This window comes from Aythya marila (genome assembly GCF_965140915.1).
Source record: "Aythya marila genome assembly, chromosome: 1".
Lineage (NCBI taxonomy): Eukaryota > Metazoa > Chordata > Aves > Anseriformes > Anatidae > Aythya > Aythya marila.
Window position 1 is genome coordinate 168646326 of NC_139042.1, and position 22067 is coordinate 168668392.

Consider the following 22067-nt stretch of genomic DNA (forward strand, 5'->3'; position numbering starts at 1 on the left):
TTTCTGGCTCTTAATGTATTTGCTTAACCTGCCTTGCACAAAAAAATAAAAATAAAAAAAATAGTAGGCATCAGCACAAGTGCAAGTTCTATTCATGTCAAGCTGACAGATGGATCAAAGAAGAAAAGTAGCTCAGGGAATTTTAAATATCTATTAATTTTGCCACTAAAAATATGTCTAAACTGGAGACGGCTTTCACAGCCTCAAACAAAATCTTTTTCAAGTACAGTTGAGTATCTCCTTGTCTCTCACTGATTTTAGGCTGTGAGGGCATGTAAAAAGAATCTGTCATAACTACAGATTAGTCAAGTGAGTCACCGCTGGGTTACCTGCCAGAAATCTGTAAATACACAGCAAATTATATGAATATGCATTCAGCAAGGTGGAAAAAAGGTATACTAAGCAAGTTATTTGTGAGCACAAATTGCAGCTCTTCCCTGCATAGACAAAAGCCCAGGCAGTTTACAGCAGCTCTGCTCTAGAAGTGACTTACCAAACATAAAGGTCACTGAAACAATCAGTTATAACCAGGCTCTCACTCATGTGTAAGGTTTCTGCTCTCATATAGGTACTGAATTCATTGCAGACGTGTGACATAAGCTAATAGGTTTCTTGAGAGTTGAAAAATTAATCCTACAAAGGTGTTTGCATGCTAGATATGTAGAATGTGGTGTAAGCTATAATGTTAACTATTCATACAGTCAAATTATACATTTGTAACAATTGTGGCCTACGGGTTAAAGAGAGGGAAGAAAAACCTTTAGAAAAAGATTAATATGTTTTTTGGGGAAAAAAAAAATAACATCCCGGGAGCACCCACTCTTTCCAGCGTTTCTTTTAAAAGAAATCCAAGCTGTTTTATCTAGTGTTATTAGTAGGAACCTTTATCTAGCTAGTGGGTACCATATTTTATCAATGCCACGATGACGATCTGCAGAAAGTTCTCTACAAAATACAGAAAATATAAAGCTTACAGATACGAACTGAAGTAAAATTATCTTGTCAAAACTAATGCTTTGTCTGAGGAAAAAAAAAAAAAAAAGTCTGACACCAAGCTTGAATCTGAGAAACAGCCCGATTGGGACAGGGGTGTTGGAACTGCCTAAAGCAGCACCTGTTCTGCTGTTCTGGTCACTTTGCCTACAACATCATCAGGCACAGCTGGATTCAAACCAAAACAACCAAAATTATCAGATACAAGGCTCTTCTCCACAGACTTCTCTTTGGCTTCAACAATGCCCTGAGGTTTAGGGTATTTGCTTTTACTTTCCCAATTCATCCACAAAAAACCCTATATACAATAACGCCTGAAGCCCTACCAACCCTAAGGAACACCCAAGCGAGTTTGAGACATGCCCTACCACTTGCACTTGCCTTTGACAGAGACTTCCATGACAGTAAAACCACGTGCTCTCTGGAGTTGGCTTTTTTCCTGCAGAAGCCTATATTCTGATACGTTAATCTTTTGCTTGACAAAAACTGTTAATTTTACAGTGGCAAATCCTACCTCCATTTGCACGTGCACAACCATATTGACTTTCAGGGAGACTTGCATGGAAATGTAGGTCTGTGGGCTAAACCCTGACTTAATTCTTTGAAAGCAATGGCAAACCTATCCTTGGCTTTCTGAGGTGTCAGGACTGGCCCTGTAATTAAGATATACTTACAAAAACATTGCAGATCACCCAAAAATATATGAATTAAAAATGTATGAGATCATATTGATGCAGCACTCTGATGCCATTTGATAGAAAGATTACAACAGGCACAAGAACCACTTCAAAAGCTGTAGCACCAAATAATTGAGCCCTAGGCATAGTTAGCTCTTTATGGATACCAGACAGATTTTGTCTTACTTCCCTACTTTTCTCTGAGCACACAAAGAAACTACTCAGGAAAATGCTTGTTGAGAGAACTAGACTGAATACATGTGATATGCTTAGTCCTCGAGCCTGTATTTAAAACAATTCAGATTAGCACAGTTGTGAATATTAAATTAGGATCTTTTCAGCTCTCACAAACATGAATTCTTAGACAGTTTCCATAAAATGATGTTATTTGGGTTATAGATAGTAGCTACAAGTATCAGTGTCCTTCCGGAAGCAAAATCATTTACTGAAGTACTCCAGACAAGCTAAAAGACGAGCGTATGGTTTGAGGACTTTGCTCATTAGACATAATTAGTTTGATTTCTGCCTGAAAGCAGAATCTCTTGGCTTCCTTCTCCAGCTGGTCCCACTAATCCTCAAGAAGAGGGCTGTGTGTGCAGGGCTGCAGCTACGGTTGCACTCTGCAGTGCAGCAGGGTGCTGAGACGCTTGAGCAAGGGGAAGCTGGAGCTGGCCCACCCCAACAGCATTCAGATCCTAGCCGGATAACCAGGCAGCTGAATTCATGGGGTGGGGCTGATCCTAATAGGACTCAGTAGGGCCAGCCCCACATGCAGTCACACACACTTTTTTCCACAGCACTCCTCAACTGCTCTGGCTCCACAGAAAGCATGGGTAACACTAAGTCAAGCACTCACAGCACAGACAATCCCTTGGTCCTAAGTGACGCCTAAACAACACGTCTGAAATTAGTTACCATGTGCTGGACTCCTTCACTTCCCCACAATCCTCCTTCCTCTAAATGCTTTTTTTCCCCCCATTTCTTTTAAATATTCATTCCATAAGTTATGTGCTTTGCTAGTAGTTATTACCCAAAACACTTGTACAATTGCTGCTCATTGGAAGCAACAATTTGTCCTGGTTTCATATTGTGTATAAAACACTCTTTATGCCCTTTTGTTAATATATGTCCTACTCTAGGTCAAAAGAGAGAAAAAAAACACCATCAATATTCATAGATCGCTTCCATCTATTCCACCATCTCTCTCTCCTGGATGCAGCACTAAAGTGGCAGATCTTTGCTATTTGAGTGCATTCCTAAACTCTACAAATTCTTCCCAGGCTGTTTTTTTGAGGATCACTTTTATCACTGTAGCAGCAGAGTACACATTCAGTGTGAGCTACTGAAGTACCAGCAGAGATTACTATTGCAGAATCTGCAATTTCTTAATGAAAATGAAGTTGCTTCTGAAAATAAACAAATGTAATTAGCAAGCCAGTGCTGTGTGAAATGCGCACCATTCTCTTGTTAACCTATGTGTCAAAATGTATTACTTGTGTGCATGTAAATTTGCATTTGCAGTTCAGTAACCTCGCAGATCATGGTCTAACCACTTTTGGAAATATAATCCTACAAGAAATAAAAACAAATCCAGTGTCTGGCTATAGTTTGTTATTTTATTAGAGGCTTTCTCTTCAGCATGTCTAACTGCTTAGTGCTTGATCTTCATAAACCGCATCCTGTCTACAAGGAGTTATATTATTTCCACAACAATTTCTAATTCTTTCCCTGCTCCCAGTTAAGTCAAATTAGTCCTCTCTTGCATTTAGCTTCCTCATTGCAGGATTGGACCCAAGTACGCAAACACAAAAACATGTTATTAAACAACATTAGGTCAAGTTACTTGCAGGTACAAAATTTTGCTTGGTAGGGCAACTTGAGATCCTCTCAAAAGGCAGGTCAATCACCCAAGCAACTGCTAGAATGCAGCAAGGGTTCACCCTGTGTACCCTCATAACAACAGATGAACTATCCTTGTTCTTAATTTTAAGTAACACCAAAGCATGAAATGTTCCATTTCCAGATGTAGCCCATCCTGTGACCTAGCCTAGAGACTACATAAAACAGGAGGTTTGTTTATAAAATATTTTGCAAACTGATATTTTATGCCACTCTCTACAAATCAAAAGCAAAAAATAAAAATAAATTCCAACAGCAGCGGTCCAGCTCCCCACCTTCGTTGCCGTGGCTGACAACATGATTTCTTCATCATCTAAATTATTTCTCCCATCCCCTCACAGAACTTGCAGTAGCAGAAACGCCCCTTTGTACCTTCTGCTGATCAGAAACTGTAGGAACTCATGTGCTTGAATAGTGATGCTGGTTGATAAAGATGGATCCACTGATTCCTACTCCCCTCCTGCACCTGGATGCAGCCCATTTCTCTCATCCCCAAGCAGCAAACCATGTCAGCTACTAGGTCCGCTCTTCCTGCCATACAAAAAGTCTTTAAAATATATGGGCTCTCATTTCTATAGCAATAACATTCAAACCTGGCTTAATTCTGTAGTGCTGCTCTTAACCAAAACAGGCATTAGGGCTGGAACTGTTCATTTACCCCATTGCCCAGCATGATGATTTAGATATCCTCTCTCTTCCTTTTCTTTTCCAGTTCTAGCCAGAAGAGTGGAAGAGGTTCAGGGAAGAAATAGCATGCACATAGTTACAGAGCATCTTCCACATGCCAAATAACTAAAACTATTGCTTTTAAATGCACATAAGGAGACAACTAAGGAAAAGTATGATGCAATTCTGTGAAGTCATGATGGCACTGAGAAAGCATATAGGGATGATTTGATAATTCTCTCTTCAAATACCAAACTACGTGGCATCAAAAGAGCTCGTAAGAATCAGGCTAGATACAGCTGAGGGAGATAGTTCACCAGACAGCAAAGAGTTGAGTCACAGAGCTCTCTGCAGAAGGTATTGTGGGGACTAAGAGTCTACATGTCTTCAAATACAGACAGCTGTCACTGAACAGATATCCATTCAGGAAAATTAAATACACAGAAACCACATTTGGCTTAAGAGTCCCTGAGTGTCAGAAAGCTGGAAAACATTTAAAAAGAATCAGGCATGCTCGTCCCCTTCTTACCCTTTCTAAGCAGCTGCTCGGGACTGCCCTTGGGAACAAGGCACTGGCCACGTGGGCTGACCAGTACAGCAGTCCTTACAGACCCAAACTTGGCAATAGGCTGTCCAAATCCAGAACAAAGACTACAACAGACTGTCACAGTTCCTGCAGAAAATGCACAGGGGTTGCTCCTGTTTCATCAACACTTCAAATTCTCCCTGTAGCAACTTCTCTGGAGTGCCAGCTTATTTTTACGTAGTACAGAGCCATTTGTTTCTGAGATACAAAGCTAGTTAGATATTGTTGCTGAGTTTTTGTTCTTGTGCCATGAATCTCTGATGTGATGACAATGAAAATGCACCGCAAGAGAACATTGCAGTATTCTAAAATATTAAATATTGATCCCTGGAATCTACAATTTTCCCCTTTTAATCTGGTTCTGTGATAAATGTTCTATACTATCTTTTCTGATCACCTATTTGATTATACATGCAGACTTGACATCAGTGCTCCAATTAGTTTATCAACTAGCCCTTAAAACAAGCCCTTAAAATCTGGGGTCAAACTATTATCTGTTATTAATTCCTTCAAAACATTATGGAAAGCAAAACCAGAGATTAGGGCGTGCTTTTAGAGCTGCAGTCTGTGGGCTCAGCACCACCTCACCAATCAAAGAGAGTAATCCATCAGTACATCAGCCTTCTCTCCTGGTTCAGACAGACTTGTATGACTTTGCAATGATCAAGGCCACAAGGTCTCATCAGCATTGTCCTCTGTTTTAGTATCAGCTTCAGATTTTACATTTGAACAATTTCCAAACATATCCACGTGTAGGTGTTTTTGCCTGGTCAAAGTCAGGAACAGACATAGCCCACACCATGGTCTCATACTTCTCAACTGATGAACAGTATGGATGACAGCATTTTCAGTCTCATGCTGTGTGGCAGGACAATGTCTAGCTGTAGTTTTCTTTCACATATATTTCAGCTTTACAATCCCAGGTTTTACACTGGGGATTGGTTCATCTTCTCTAAGTGACATGCATCCCCAATCAGAGTTGTTTCATGTCTCCCATAAGTCTGTCAAAATTTACTCAAGCAGTTTTTAAATCATATTCATCACACCCAGCTCTTCATGCTGCAGATCTTTAATTAACTACAGGTGCAGCTGGAAGCAACTCCTTTGCAAGAAACTCCATTATGCCTCCATTGGACTTAGGGTACGCACTCTGCTCACTCCTGGCATTTGTCACACAATTATGGCATACATTTGGGATACAGAAAAAAGACTGAGTAGAGATTTGAATGTTAAACTTCAATATGCTCAGTGAATGCCATAGCTCTTGGGCTATAATAGCAGGTTTCAGTTGGCCAATACACAATTATTTTTATATGGCAGAACAGCTTCAGCAGGGGATCTGATCACAGACTAGCACAGTGGTTAGTTTGCTGCCTATCATTTTGCAAGTGTAAATGAGAAACATTCAAGAAACCTTGATTTTCCAGATGCACAGTGGGAATGTTCAAAATCTCAAGTATTTACATAGTTTTCTTCTCTGCTCCATTTGTTCATTCATGGAGGAAGGCAGTTACCCAGTTCACAAGCTGTACTTACAGCCTAATGCTATCGATAGCCCCTCTGGGAAACCTAATCTGTTTTGAAGATGAGAGATCACAACAGTTTGTGCCATCTAGTATGACCACAAATGCTGCATCGACCCAAAGCTGGTAAATGCAACTCAGCCTTTATCTGCAATGCTCCCGTTTCTTCCATTCTGGTCATCTGCCCCTCAGGTGAAGGGTCAAGGAAAGAAGTCTTACGAGGAGTAGCTGAGGGAACAGGGGCTGTTCAGCCTAGAGAAAAGAAGGCTTAGGGCAGATCTTATCTATAGCAAGGTGGGGATTGGACTTCTGTTCCAAGCACCAAGTGATAAGACGAGGGGAAATGCCCTCAATTTGTGCCAGTGGAGGTTTAGGTTGGATATTAGGAGAAATTTCTTTACTGAAAGGGTTGTGTGGCATTGGAACAGGCTGCCCAGGGAAGTGGTGGAGTCACCATCCCTGAAGATCTTCAAGGTATGTGTAAATGTACAACTTCGTAGCACGGTGTAGTGGTAGACTTTAGTACTAGGTTAAAGGTTGGACTAGATGATCTTAGAGGTCTTTTCCATCCTGAATGATTCGAAACATAATGTGTAATTGTCCTGAATTGTGTGCCAGTTGTTCGGTGTAGAAGAACTTGAATGAAGCCAACAAAACCAGACAGCAGAGATCCTCAGGGAAGACAGGCAAGTAAGCTCACATGAATTGCTTATCCCAGCATATATATCTAAAATACTTTGTGTGTGACTCACACAGAGATAAACTAAGGTCATCAGTAGAAATACACCATTGGCCTCAGCATTTATCCAAGGCAAGGTAAAACGTTCAGATTCATAACAACCTTGAAACGTATTCACAAGACCTCACCACACACAATTCCTTCAAATTAGGAAGCAATTCACTATTGTGATTTCTGCATAAAGACTAGCAAAACCAAGAGAAATTGCTTGATTTCTACTGCCCTATGCTACTAAAATACCGGGAGGAAAATATTGTTAAGAAAAATGAAAAGGCAATTTTTCAGTTTTGGAGAGATGAGGGTTTAAATGTACCTTACAGTAAGTAACTATTGTGGGAAAAAAAGTTACTAAGGCTAATTAGCCCATAATGGACAAATTCTTGGATGGAAAGATTTCACAATAAACCGCATACAAACCACAGATACTGCCCTAACCTCCTCTTTTCTGAATCACCACCAATTTGCCCCAATTTCTGAATCCCCACTCAATTTTACATACATGTCTACTACTTAACTGCCCTGCAAAGGGCAATCTGAGCTATGCTGAAAGAGCTCAGCAGGAGTTGGGAGTCATTCCTGCCATCAGCAAGAGAGAGAATCCTGCTTATCGGCTTGCAGCTTTACAAAGGCAGCTGCTCTCAGGCTCACAAGTCCACAAATTACAAGATAATATTGAAATATAAACTGAGGTGTATTTTTTGTACAATTTTTCTGACAAAACCTTACATTATGTGCTGTTAAATGTGTTGTAAATGATATATTACATAAATTAGCTGAAACACCTCATGCCAAGTCCTCCCTCCAGCACAGAGTTTGACAGGTAAGCAGAAAAGACAGTCTTTGTTTATTAGTACTATATGAAAATGGAAAGACCAAGCATGCTTGAAAAATCAACTCAAAACCATTTTTTACAAAGTCACACACAGTAGCTCAAGACATTAGTTATGATGATCATAATTAGTACCCAGGCAAACATGGCCAATATTGTATTTTCTGAACTACTAAGTGCTTTGTACCACAGGACAAGCAAAAAAAAAAAAAAGGATTGTGGAAATATTTTGCCTTGTTGCAGTAATCTGTCACTCATTCACTTGTATTTTTTTTTCTTACTGCCCTAAAATATTGTAAAGGGAACAGTAACTCTCTAAAAACACTGCTAAAACGGTCTTTTGGCTCTTTCAATATGCCATTTCTCAGGGTTAGAGTGTTTAACTTTGAAAAGGAGCAGCAGCCATCTCTTCCCCCTTGCCCCAGCCTGACTACCAGACCCAAACCGGAGGCAGAGGTAGACTCACATCCCTCCCTTTTCAGCCCTCTTCCACTGCAGCCGTCCTTCCCCTGCAGCTGGCCAGCACCTCTGCAAGGTCTCCCATCTAATCTGTGCTCTCAGCAGGGTTGCACAGGGGTGACTAATTGCCATTTGGCAAACCATTCTGGTCTGCCTGGGGACCAGACCCCTGCTTGCTCCCCATGCACCGTGTCAGCTCTGCAGGGACAAAACTACTGGCACCTTTCCTTCGCAGCTCAGGCCTGATGGCACACAAAGAGCAGATCTATCAAGGCAGATACAGGGTGGCTTTTGAGAGCAGACTGGAGCGGAAGATTAGCAAATCACCTGTAATAATTCTTCCCTTTCTGGTCTGAATTCCTAAGAGGCGTTTTCCTCTCTTCCTAAAGCCATTGTCCTCCCGGTAAGGGCTCAGCTGTTAATGTCACTATCTTTTGAAACAGGTCATGATAATGGCAAGCTTGCCTTGAGCATATTGCTTCGAGCTCATTAATATGCATGTTCTCCCTCCATTCATTTGTTTCTCTATTTACTTTGAAGTTGCCTAGCTGGAACCTGCGCTGTTTTTCTGTGTTAAGACTCTTGGCTGGCATTTTTCAGCTTGCTGGTTTTTGTTGGCTTTTTTTTTTTTTTTATATAAATCTAGGATGGAAATGGGACGGAATATTGCAAAAGTCAGTTAATAGCACATCAGGTGACATTTGGTGCACAACTAAATGCATTTCTTGGCCTCTTCACCCTCTCTGCTGAGCTATATTCTTTCTACTTGCTCTCAAACTGACTCTGTTTACATTGCAAATTTTAGGACAAGTAATGTCTCTGTATTTGTCAAGCACCTGCCCCAGGGGAGTATAGCCCTTCATTGTGCTTCTACAAAAAATAACAACACCTGGGTTACCATAAGGCTCTTTTTAAATGCCTTTTTCCACCTGAAAGAGCTATTTCCAGCATGGGAGGAGGAATCAACTTTGACTCAGATTTCAAATTCTCAGTGTGATAAGGGAAAGTGACTCAGCTGTCTTCTTTTATTTTTGGCTTTGTGATTCAGGAGCAGTTCATTGTTCAGATGACACAGTCAGTCATAACTGGGAATTTCTGGGAGGGGGAGAGTAAAAGCATTTATATAATATTCAGAGGTCATTTTGAATTAATATCTCTCCCAAACAGATTAGTCTCAACCTTGTCCTCTGCAACAGGCCCATGCCATCTAAAGTTATTATGGGGTGAAAGACTTGAATACACCACTTTTTTCAAAATACCTGCAGAAACAGCCAGATAGCTAGTTTCTCTTGAGGCTGCAACTCATGACAAGGTAGGTCTGCTTCCTATCAAGTCCCCTCCTAGCAAATTTGCATATAGACACACAACTTTCATGAGTCCTCCATATGAACAACAATTTCTTCTCAGTAGACAGCCATTGGAAAAGCAAAAAACGTATCCTGAAGAATGTGAGAGGAAGCAGCCAGGAGCAGGATATCAAGCCTGTCTAATTACAGAGTGAGGATTTTCCATTAAATAAAATTGGTGGCCTCATCTGGAGGGCTGCAGGAGAAAGTAAAAAAAAGGGTACAAACAAACTCCTTTTTCAATAGATGGGACTCAGTAGATGGGACTCTAAGACTGTACTAAGCCAGTGCATCACAACTACGACAGTTTAACAGAGCCTTTTTTGAATCTGCTTTCAATAATGAATCCAAGTTATTTCTAACCATTAAAATCCTCACTGTGCTTCTCATGTAGGAAAGCAGTAGTACACAAAGTAAGTTTTAAGGTAACCTGGTAATTAAGGTAATTTTTCTGCTGGATCTCCCAGAATTTTTCATCAGATAAAATATTTAAATATTGAGTTGTTTTCTAATGCAATAATGTTTATGAAATTATTTGCAGCGTAGGTTTTAACGGAATACACACAAGCAAGCTGCACACAGCAAGTTAAAACAGGACAGCTGAACTGAGCAAGCAGTATAGCCCAGGGGTCACCAATCTATGTAATGATGCAAAGGACAGCACGTGAGCTATTTGGAAATGGCACTGCAGTAGGGCTGACAGGCGGGCAGGAGCAGAGAGTCCTGGCAACTTGACATAGCCTTTCAGTGCAAACACTCACACAAGAGGCAGGAAGGTTCCAGTTGGGTGGTCATCTAACATCTTTAACATGCAGCCTCTTCTGTTCTCACTTTCTGTGGGAACATGCCTCATTTGATGAAACATAAAATCCTGCTCACAGCTACTGGCTGAGGCACTTGACCTCAGTCTAAATCTACTGCAGCACAGCCTTGGCTTCGGAACTACATGTTCTCCAACAGGAGCAGTAACAAGGATGCAAAATCATCTCAAAATCTATCACACTACAATACAGTGAACATCTGCAAGACTGATCAGTGAGTACAGAAATAGCAGTGCTAAGAGCCAAAGTGGCCACCTGTGGAGGAACTAACTGCGTAGAGCTGAGAGTACACACCAAAATGTTTTTTCTCCCTCCCCTCTTCCAAATTACCTTGCTTACTTGTTTTCAGCACCTTAAAGCAGACAAAATCCATCTCAGCTAGCCCTTGAAATTGGATGGTTATTGCACATAAATAATAAAACTGACTACTTAAAGATGAGTGTTCAGCTTTGCTCTTATTAAAAACAATGGAAAAACACCTAAAGCTCTGAGATTGTCACATCATAGTCATCTGAAAACACAGTCAGCTCTCATAAGACAATACGTGTCATTTCATCAACCAAAACGAAGGACAGATAGGAGGGAGCATGCCACAAAATGAACTGACTCACGGTGGCTAATTTCTGAACATCTTCATCAGATGCTCCCAGTGAAGCAAGTCCTATCTCTTGAGAAAACTGGGCAAATTTGGGATCAGCAAGTAGAGGTACATGTCCCAGGAGTTCATGGCACGTATCCCTAGGGGAACAGAAATGAGAAGAGAGGCATTACAGAAATAAATTCCATAATCAATTTAACATAGACCATTTTACATGGGTCTGACCTCTGCTTGAAAGGTCTTACCACAAAGCATGTTTTTACAGGCTCTCTCTCCCCTCTATACGGTTCTGTAGAAACACACAGGTTTATTTCTATTAAACGGGTTAACAACTCCTGTTCCATGATTTCCCCATCATTTCCAGATTGACTGGTGGGGCGTGATCATTGTTGTCTTCCAGGCTCAATTCCATGAAGAGCGAATTGCCCAGAGGAAAGCCACTTGTCTCGCACGTACAGTTTTTGGCAATTCTCTCCACATGAATCAAGCTCAAAATCCTACACTCTTCTTCTTCTTCATTACCTCTTCCACACCTGGGCACAGCTCCATAACCAGACATTTTGCTACTTGCCACTGGAAATTTAGGGCAGTATTTACAGAAGTATTTGTGTTTAATTTTTCATTTTGCCATGACTTCCTGCTGAAATTAAGAAGTTATTTTTCTTACAAAGTCCAATTCTCACCAAGCAGATTCCAGAAAAAGCAGAGAATTTGTCTTGTTTCAGAAAATCTACTGTCCACATCTGTAAGTGCATTATTAGTCACAACAAAGTGCAAATATAAGTCTAAAAAAAACTCACCAAACAAACAAAAGTGCACATGCATCATCTACAAAAGCTCTCAAACAATTCTGAAAGTTTTGGTGCATTTGTTCACAGAAAATAATGGAGTTGGTAATAAAGTTCACTTTAAAAATCGGATCTGACATTTCCTTTGCTTTTGTCTCTTCAAAGACACTTCTCTCTTTTTTTTTTTTTTTAAGCTGTAAACAAATGTTTTAAAGGCAGGGAGAAAACATCAAGCTTTCTGCCTTCTATCCAAAATCATCCAATTTGTCTTTTATAAACTATTTTTGTTCTAAAAGACACAGAACCTGACACTTCAGATAAATCATAAACAGAAAAACAACCCTCTATATAATTTAAAGCCTCCTATTTTTACTCACTGCTCTTTACCATGAAGCCTGTGCCAACTGTGCCTAGGTAGGTAATGGTTTCTGAATACATGCAAATGAACATTAGCATTTTGGCATTCCTACTTTGCTTCACCAAAAGCTGATCAAATACAGTCCCAGTATCACAAGGTTACTTGAAAGTCTCTCTTCTCAGCCCAGCTGGCCTCACTGACAGATGCTTGACAACATTTGCTTATGTTACCTTCACACTTTTTGGTGAGACAGGCAGAGCTCAGAAGTTGTGCATGACAAGTTGGAGCTTAGCTCACATTCAGCTAATTCACTCAGCCACCTAGAAGAATTACCAGATCTCACTTATCTTCTTTCCCAGACATACGTATTTCCCAAAGAAAGATAAGAGGATGTTCATGACACACGATGAAACAAACACGTCCCACCTGTTACCTAGAGACTCAGCTGCAGCAATATAGACTGAGTGTTCAAATTAATTGTGTGCCAATATACTTACTCAACAGCTCTGAAACAGGTTTGATAATGTACAGCTGGCCAGGAACAGCATCAGACTTGCATAAGGAAAACTGCTTCCCCCACCCCATCCACTGCCTGGGAAAGCTTGCCCTTCCTTTAAGGTCTTCCTTCCCTTGTTCCTACATCACTGCACCTTCAAGAGCCTGGGAAATTCACAACTTCTCCTTATTTGTATTTATTCAAAATCAGCTGGCAAGAAGGCTTTTTTGTTGTTGTTGTTTTAATCATCTCCTCACACCTTCGACTGGCGATGCTCTGAGACTTACAAGATCAACATTTCCTACCACTGGAGCTGTAGCTTAGATAACCCAGCTTTCCTCATTGGAGCTCGGATATGAAAAATTGGCTTGCTCTGCATGGTATCATCTCTCTGTTCAGGAGATGGTTTGCATCACTTGAGTGGACAATCATCAAAGGTTAATGACCGTTCTTTATTAATTCAGTTCCAGTCACAACAACTTCTTGTCATCTCCTGCAAGATTTAGCTCACTAACCCAAAGGACTGCAGGGAAACAGAGTTTGATGCACCTCATGGATGCACCTAGAGAATTCCCAGCATCAAGCAATTCGCTGGAGGAACCCGATTCCTCTACCCATCCCCTTCAATACAGAAAAGGACCACAAAGCCCATTCTCTGCAAATCCAGTGCCCTACCTCCACTTCCCATCTTCACTGAAGAAATCAACACTGATTACTAAATACTTCACCGGTCCATACATATTTAATGTGACTTCATACATGTATCAGTAGATCTAATAAGGAAAGCAAAGAAGATAAGAGTGGGACTGGCTTTCAAGCTCCTGGCTTCAGGTAAGTGCCCTTGGCTCCAGGCAGGCTTCCACAGCTGCATCTCTACTACTGGCTACTGAGTGAATGTCTACATCCCCGTTTTACTGCGCTGAAGTCACAGCTCCCAGAAACAAATAAGACGTGTTATTCCTTGATCTGCGCTGGGGCACAGGCTCTTTGTGTCACTTCCATCCTTGCACACAAATTGAGAACAAAGGCCAGCCGTACTAGCTTGGCTCTCCTGGAAAGGAAAAGAAGGTGAGAAGGCAGAAAATATTTCTCTTATGCCTTTACCTTGCAGATTTTTCCTTTAAAACTGTGCAAAGTATTTTGAATGGGTAGTTAGAAAGAAGTCATCTTGAAACACAAAGCATATGAACAGCAACCACAAAAATAAAATAAAATAAGGCGTACCACGGCTTCCAGGCAGAACCGTGAACCAGCATTTGGGATTGTCATTGGAGTCCCTTAGATTTCTGTGCCTGTCTGGTCCTTTATAGATAGTCTAAACAATATAACTCTCTGCTTAACTACCAAGTCTTGATTCTTTTGTTTTGTTTTATTCAGAAAATAATTAAGTTCCTTTAATTTATTCACACACATTGCTCAGAGAAAATAAGATTTTTGTAATGCACATTTCACAGCAAAAGATTTTTCTTGGACTAAATTAGTTAGCTGAGCAGAGGAAATCTATATAGCTCTGTGAATGTAGTAGGAACATAATGAAACTCAGAAAGAAATGTTTTAAAATGCATATAGTAGTGATACAGATCAAACCAAATGAACTCTCTAATTTGTATCTAGCTCTATAGCCTGGGTGTTAAACCTGATGGAAAGCCCACTGAAGTCAAAAGTAGTTTTTTTACCAGGTTTATATCACCGAAATGCAACATTCACCAAGCCATGGACCTGCAGCAAACCTCATTATGGCCCCATATATCAACTAGCAGATCTCAGGCCATTGCAGCTGCTGTGGAAGATGAAGAGCTGTCCCTGCTCAAGTCAGTTTAGTTTTGCCATTGATTTCAACAAAGCCAGGATTTCACTCCTGCATTTCTGGTAACACCTACTCTGTGTTCTATTTTATGAAAAAATCACATACAATTTAAAAGGGATTTTCAAAATTTTACAGTGGAGTTCCTCATAGTGCACATTATTTCATTTATGTAGTTTCTGAACAAGCAGATCTGCAGGAAAAAGGTAGCATAATTAGGGCATGACAACTTCATTCCTCTGTTAGTCATAGTTAGAGTTGTTAAGACCAAAATCTGAATTTTTAAGCTTAGACCGAATAGAAAACAAAAATATTAATTCTAATTGAACTAGTATTACCAGACAGTGACATTCCAGACACCATGACCAGAAAGGTTACAGAAGGTAGTTGCAGTTACTACTAAGGATCAGCCGTGACATGCTGCATAATTCTGAACACAAGCAGCATCCTGGAGACTACAGAGGATACAAATATACAAATCAGTGAACCAGAGAACATCAGTAAAAATACAGGCACACTTAATTGTTTCCTGAAAGATGTTCCTTCCTTGGTTCCTGTTCGAGTCATGCACCTAAATCCTCTATTAATAGGCAAAAATATACTCCTAGTTTTAAGTTAATAATGTCATCACTCACCCGCTATGTATCAGCAGGTGTTACAAACTGAGATACTGGCTTCCCACAGGAGAGAAAATAATTGGTGCAAAGCCTGGTATTTCCTAAGTATATATTTTATTTTTTTAAATATCTACAGGTATTCTCAGACCAGAGGAAATCCAGCAGCATGCATCCGAGCCTTTCTCTCTAAATTGTAACGTCCCTAAAACTTGCAAGTGTATTCCTTCGGTGACTACCACCTCTTTCTCAATGGAAAAATGGACACAAAACTAGCCTCACGGCATTTTAGCAAATGCTTTGCCCTGTCCTCACGCTGAGGAAAAGAGTAGGTTGATGAGTGTCTAACAGCACCACCTGCTGACTCCGGTCAGAATAATGTTAGTGCATTTATAAATCCAGTTTAATGCGCAGTTCCATTAATCCTTTTACATCCAAAAATATTATTCCATGGTTTCAGCAGTCTATTCATGAAATCAAAGTTAGGCATGGGTCCAAATGTTTACAGAACTGGAGCTGAATACATATACATGAACCCTTTGTGTAAATTTTGGCAAAAATAAAACACACTGAAATAGTACAAGCTGAGTAAACAATGATGCAGTTTCGTTGTAGCTGTCTGATAACTGATTCACTGCATAAATGCCATTCCTGTGGTTTACAAGATCAGCAGCTGCCTTTGTTGAAACTACCTCCATATTACCTGACATGAATTGTTCTGTTATTACTGCACAGAGCACAACATATATAATACAAGACAAGAACTATAATCCCTTTGATCTTTTTTCCCCCCTCCATTTTTCACCAAGAGATCAAATGCCAAAATATTTCCTCCAAACTCACAGCACTGTTTTGGAAAAGCCACAATGCTGTCCCATGAAAGTCATAATTAAAGTCACTCTTATTTCTACCATATTCTCTGTAAAGGGCTTCATATCTAATATCCTTACTGGGTGAGAAAACTGTGCCTCCTGACTTGTTTGTGTTGTATCATAGGCAAGAGATGAAGTTTTGCTGTGGTGTCTGGCCCAAAAGAGATCAATGGGGATGCAAGGAGATCAAATTATAATTCTGAAAGTAATTGTTTTCAAGGGATTCAGTGCTTTTCTTTCAATCTTCTTTCCTTAATTGTCCACCAGAAAATTGTAGGTTGGTTTTTTTTTTTTCAAAATATTTAGTTGAAAACTTACATCTTCCACTGCAGAATAATTTAGGTAGATATTTTTGACCCAGCAGCTAAATAACACAGCTATTTAAGACCGCTGCAAAAAGTCCAAGAAAAAAATCCTAATTAAATTCTGATTCCCCTAAGTGAAGTGTTTTGTCACTGACAGCATAATTATATTTCTACATTTGCAGCAAGCTTCCTCTTTTCAACCTTGGCAACTTCAATTGGGTCTTTTAAAAATTCTGAGAGCATTTCTTTTCCAATCACTGAAGCAAATGTAGCGACTTACGGTTCTGGTGTGTAGAGAGGATCTGAGCCATGTCGTATATACTGAGTACAGTGAAAGACTCTGTACGCTAAGCCAGCTAAAAAATCTCGGGGAGAGAGGTATCCAGCAACTGGTCTCACTGTGAAGCCAGACCTTTCTGAAGTGAAGGAGATAATAAAAGACCATATTATATATCATTACATCAATTTCTGAAGACAGGTAATGGCCTGCAGTTAATTACCAGAAGCATGACATGGAGAATATTGGCTAAAGATCACTGTATATAATTTTCACCTATTAAGTACAAGAACTATTTTTGCATTACTAGCATATGTTTTTTGAAAACAGCATGAGGTACTTCAAAGTTTGTTTAAATAACTTTGTATAGACAAGAAGGTAAGGTACCATACAGGACGTTCTCAAATCACAATGCATCTGATTTTTATATATGGTAGCAAAACAGGAGAGAAGCATCCAAAACAGAGGATGACTTCCGTAAATGTATTAAAAACTAACAAAGCAAAATAGGATTAAACCAAACCTGTCCTTATTTTTACAGATAAAATACTGCCTTTCAAAGTTGAGGTCCTCGTTTTAATTTTTAAGAAACTGTTGCTTCATCAGGTAAGTCCCAGTAGGGAATTATTTCAGACTCTGTAACTTTGCAAAGGAGATTTCTCTTCCACATTCATTCTTTATTCTTTCCAAGAATTTACAGGAGAAAAACTGTTTCAAGTTTTTCTTCAACAGATATTACTGTTGTTCTATTTAGTCTGAAAATATTTCTGAAAGAAGTGCAAGTTTTTGAATTTCCAGTTACAGGAAAAGAACATCTAGACTTTAGCATCATTTCTTAGAAATCTTAGAGCAGTACATGACAGATCCAGAAGGACACAATAAAATTCAAAGACCAGTGAGTCCATTATGTGTCAATGCAGGTGTTCACAAACAAGAGTTAAGGATGAAGCAGGGACAAGGGAAAGTAAGCCTTCTATTATAAATGTTATAGTTCTCTTAGTTAAAAGTTTGCTATGCACATTTGGGATGAAAGAGGTGGTGAGGTTTTTTTCTTCCTTCCCCCTCCATAGTATTTAACAGCACATAACATTTCTTCTTAACATATATCTTTGCAATATTTTAATTCCTGAGCTCCTGAGGAAGAGAATTAAGGATATGTGAATATGTGCCTGGAGGAACACCTGGGGAGAAGAGAAAATCTTAACTGGATTCTTTGGCAGCTTATTCTCTAGAGTTAAAAACAGGTTCTTCTTGTCTACCACTTCTCCTTCCACATAGGATACGTTTCCATTATATATAAGAAAGCAGAGTATTTTCAAACTCTACTGTGTAACACTCTGATCCCTTAAAAATAACATGAAAGAAGTGGCAGATCACCCATGGAGTCTCACTGAGTTTATTCAAGGTACAAACGTAGTGACCAGCTTCATGAGGTCTTGGGCTTTCAGAAAAGCCTCATATTCCTCAGGCTGTATGTCAACATGCCAAACCTCTTTGAATTCAGTTATATTGACAATTTTTTTTTTCAATTTTATTTTTTAAACTGCCTGGATGTTTGGGGGATGCATGCTGTGGTCATCAGGACACCTACCCTGTGGTAATCAGAACAGCAGAACTAACTCAGCTTTGTTTTCATCATACTGAAAGGCTTTTCTCCCTGTGCAAGACAGCATCAACGTGATACATGATTAGTTGTTTAATTCATCTCAGCTTCATACCTGCAAATACATACAACTGTCTTCACTCAGCAAATTCTCTCCCATGGAGAACATCAAACACAGAACGATACTCCAGCCTAAACCAAAGTTGGCTGACAGTACCGGGAGCCTTTTCATTCAATGTGCTTTGTATTACATACTAAGAGAAAAGAGTATTTTCATGAAACACTATCTATTGATAAATCAAATATGAATCTTACCTTTAAGGAAAATAGAAACGTCTTCCAGCTGAGGCACGTTATCCTCTCTATATCCACAGTACTTAGTCAGCAGAGGAAAGTTTTTTAAATATTCACGACAAGCATGGGTGGGATAGAGTTTACTGAGTTCCCTAAATACCACCCCCCATGTCTTAATTTCTTCAGCTGTGTACTCCACTCTGGGAATGGGTTGACCACTGGAAAATAAAATTTAAAAAAACTGAATTCAAACAGCTTCTAGATAGATTCTGGATAACAAAATTTCTGTAAAAAGTATTAATTAAATAAAACTACACAGAGCTTATTTTAAAAAATATTTTAAAATAAAAACTAGATGCTTCTTTCTTGAAGTTTCTTCCCTACGTTACATTGCACATATCACATATATTTCATAAGAATTGCGTTTCTTACTAAGCAATGAGATTATTTCTTAATCTTTGTATATATCATATTAGAAAGATGGATTTCTTACATAATGTGTTTGTATACCAAACTAATAGCTCTGTTTTCTGTTGATGATGCCTTTGCAATCATTAGCTGAAGATCCTAATTCAGTCTAATGTGTATACTCAGTAAGACCATCAGTAGACTTCATGCTCTATCCATTCTGTAACATGCATTATATTCACAGAGCATCATTGCCTAAAATTTTACAAAGTGAAGATTAGGCAATTATGTAGATGTTTAGAAATACTAGGATCCAATTAAAATACATATATTTACTATTTGGATTGATGTTTAAATGTGCAGGTGTGTTTGGAATCCCAAACTCATTCAGGACTGCATGACAAGGAAGCTCACCTTGGAGCCAACAGCCTAGCCAGAGGGAAACTAAGCTTCTAAATACATCACAATATTTTTCTTCTGCACAATTCCTCTGCCTCTTCCCACTTACTCAGATGCATAGAAATTGCAAAGCAGGAGCCTCCCAGGGTGCCTGCTAATCTGTCTCTGACATCCAAGATTTGCCTTAGTGGTTACAGCTAATTCAAAGCTGACTGACAGCACAGAGTGTGAAGGGCTCCCTCCAACTTGCACTGCCTTGTATTTAGCTTTAAGGAACTTCCCACAGCGTGGTCTTCAACTCACATTATGAATTCCCCCTGGAAACTTTACAGTCTTTCTCTGGATTTAATGTTCACAATCCATTGTATGTAATCATGAAATCTGCTATGTCCCCAGGTGTCCTTCTTTTTTCCCAGGCCGTTATCAAGCACAGATGAGCACAGGGATTCACAGAATCCCCTTCCAGCCCCCTCAGTCCCTATCTCCCACTCCCCTGCCGCAGTGGGCACCCCCAGCTCAGTGCTGCAGTATCATTCAGTGTCCCAGACACCAGACCTGGGTGGCCAGCCCACCAAAGTGGTGCACCAGGCATGGGGAAGTCTCACTGCAGCAGGAGAGCTGCAGCACGGTGCATTTGCCAGCAGGCTGAGTGTCCTTCCTGGACCTCACCCGGCTCACAATCCCGTCTCCACCATGCCAGGTAACAAAGAACGAGCCCTCGTGTCACATGCAATTGCTGCTATGCAGTCCCTATACGCACTAGAGAAGAGCATCTGCCCTACATTTGTTTGTGGCTGTCCTCTATTGAAAACTTACTATTTAATCCCTGTGCCTTTCACTACATCAAGGTATTTTGATCCACAGCAGTACCTGTCAGTTAAAGGCTACTTTGTGTGAGGCACTCACACTTGTCAAAGACTCTCTGAACATACAATGTGTTAAATCTGCTAGTTCCCTTTCAGCCACGCTTTTGCAGACCTGACAAGAATTGCAATGCTTTTAGCAGAGCATTTCTCACCAGCAGAAGCTGCGTTACCTCTGTGTCCATAATACAGCAGGAATCAGCCCTCCACATCTAGCATCTGTCCTCAGCAGTATGCTCCACCAACCTTATGCTGCCTGCCAGCTGATGGAAAGCATAACAGAGCTATTCCAAATTGTACCAAGCACACCAGGTATTCTCCTTTCCTTAGACCCAACAGCTACATCAACCTCATCAACATTCTGCCCATTCAGAGCAGCAAAGCTGAAGAAATCTGGGCACCAATGAAAAAAAAAAAAAATCAAGTTTCTATTTAGCCTGTCACTAGAGAGGCATAAAGAAGATCAAGGACCTGAACCTTGTTCATTGTTCACTACGAGGCTTATAACTTTGTTACTGTTTCAATTAATTCATTAGTACTGAAATAAGGTTCACTGAACATTAATTCCTTATTAAAATTTATGCCTAGGAGGGCTGGTCTTATTTCCAGATGATGGTGATGCTGCTTTACAGAGATCACAGTAGCCAGATTTGAGGGAGGACTGTGCCATTTTCACACAGCCCTGCCAAGCTCAGTTTTCTCACCCTCTTGCTTCAACAAGCAAGCCCCACCTTGCAACTCATCACCCAATAAATCGTATGAGTGTCAAGCCTGCTAAAACAGTTCTCTTGGGGCTGAGGAAGACAACTCTACAGGCTAACCTGACCTGATTTTTTTATCTCCTCTTATTAAAACAGGGTCTTTCCATTTTGCCATGGTCATGAGCTATCAACTCACATTATGAATTCTCTCTATAAACCTCATACTTTTCCTCCAGATTTAATTTTCTCAACACTTTTTCAATCCCTAATTGCAAGTCCTGTCTCAAAGGGCTAATTAGCAAGATTAACACATTTTCACTATCTTTAGGATAGAAGCTAACTGAAGGAGGGAGGAATATTTATTTTTTGGTCCATTTATTTCATACAGCTGATCTCCATTGATGTTCTGTATCAACATGTCTTTGGCTTTAACACCTAGCACCAGCAAGTAGCTGCTCCTCCAGCTTTGATTCTTAGGGTTTTTTTTTTCCTCCCCATCCCCTACTGAGGGCTCTTTATGTTCCACCAAAGTAGAATATCTCCTGCTACAGTACAATAGCAATTCACAAAGAAAATGCCAATCAGGGATTTTCAATTCAACAGTTTTTGACAGAGCAGTTCCTTACAGCTAATTCTTTGTAGCCAAATCTTTTAGTTTTTAAATATAAGAGGTTCAAGACAATGCTCTAAATTTGTCTCAGAGGGAAGCACTCCATATACCAGAACTGTCATCTATGTTACCGTGAAGCTCTCCCAACATTTCCTGCCAAAGCTGTTCTTTTTGTATAAATAAGTAAATAGTCATCAGACTGCAGGAGAGGGTGTAACGAGATTGCAATGCAGCGTCAAGACACCTAAATTAGTTTTGAATGCACCAGCATTGGTAGCAGAAATAGCTCGGCTGGAGCAGCACAGGGTCCTCACAGAGCTGATTTACCCCTCCCCAGGCTGCCTCTGTAGGGCAGACATCTGGGAGCAGAGACTGACTGCACAGCCCAGTGGATGTGGCACTTCAGTGGGTTGAAGACAGCTGCTTTAGCAGACCTGAGGAGTATGCATGGGTTTTTACCACGTCTTAGGTAATTGCTCTAATTACTGGCCTCTCAGACATTTTTATTCTGGTGTTATTCCTGGCTAAAAAACTTTAAA

At 40.0% G+C, this 22067-nt stretch overlaps 1 protein-coding gene across 1 annotated transcript in view; it reads right to left on the bottom strand.

Moving 5' to 3' along the window:
* TPH2 (tryptophan hydroxylase 2) overlaps positions 1–22067 on the bottom strand; it is a gene marked incomplete at both ends in the record, with an annotated part of 50535 nt that overhangs the window by 17119 nt on the left and 11349 nt on the right. The window contains 3 exons of the mRNA XM_082776106.1: positions 11150–11276; positions 16654–16789; positions 18569–18765. Of these exons, the coding sequence (XP_082632232.1) occupies positions 11150–11276; positions 16654–16789; positions 18569–18765 (460 nt within the window). The remainder of the gene's footprint in view (positions 1–11149; positions 11277–16653; positions 16790–18568; positions 18766–22067) is intronic.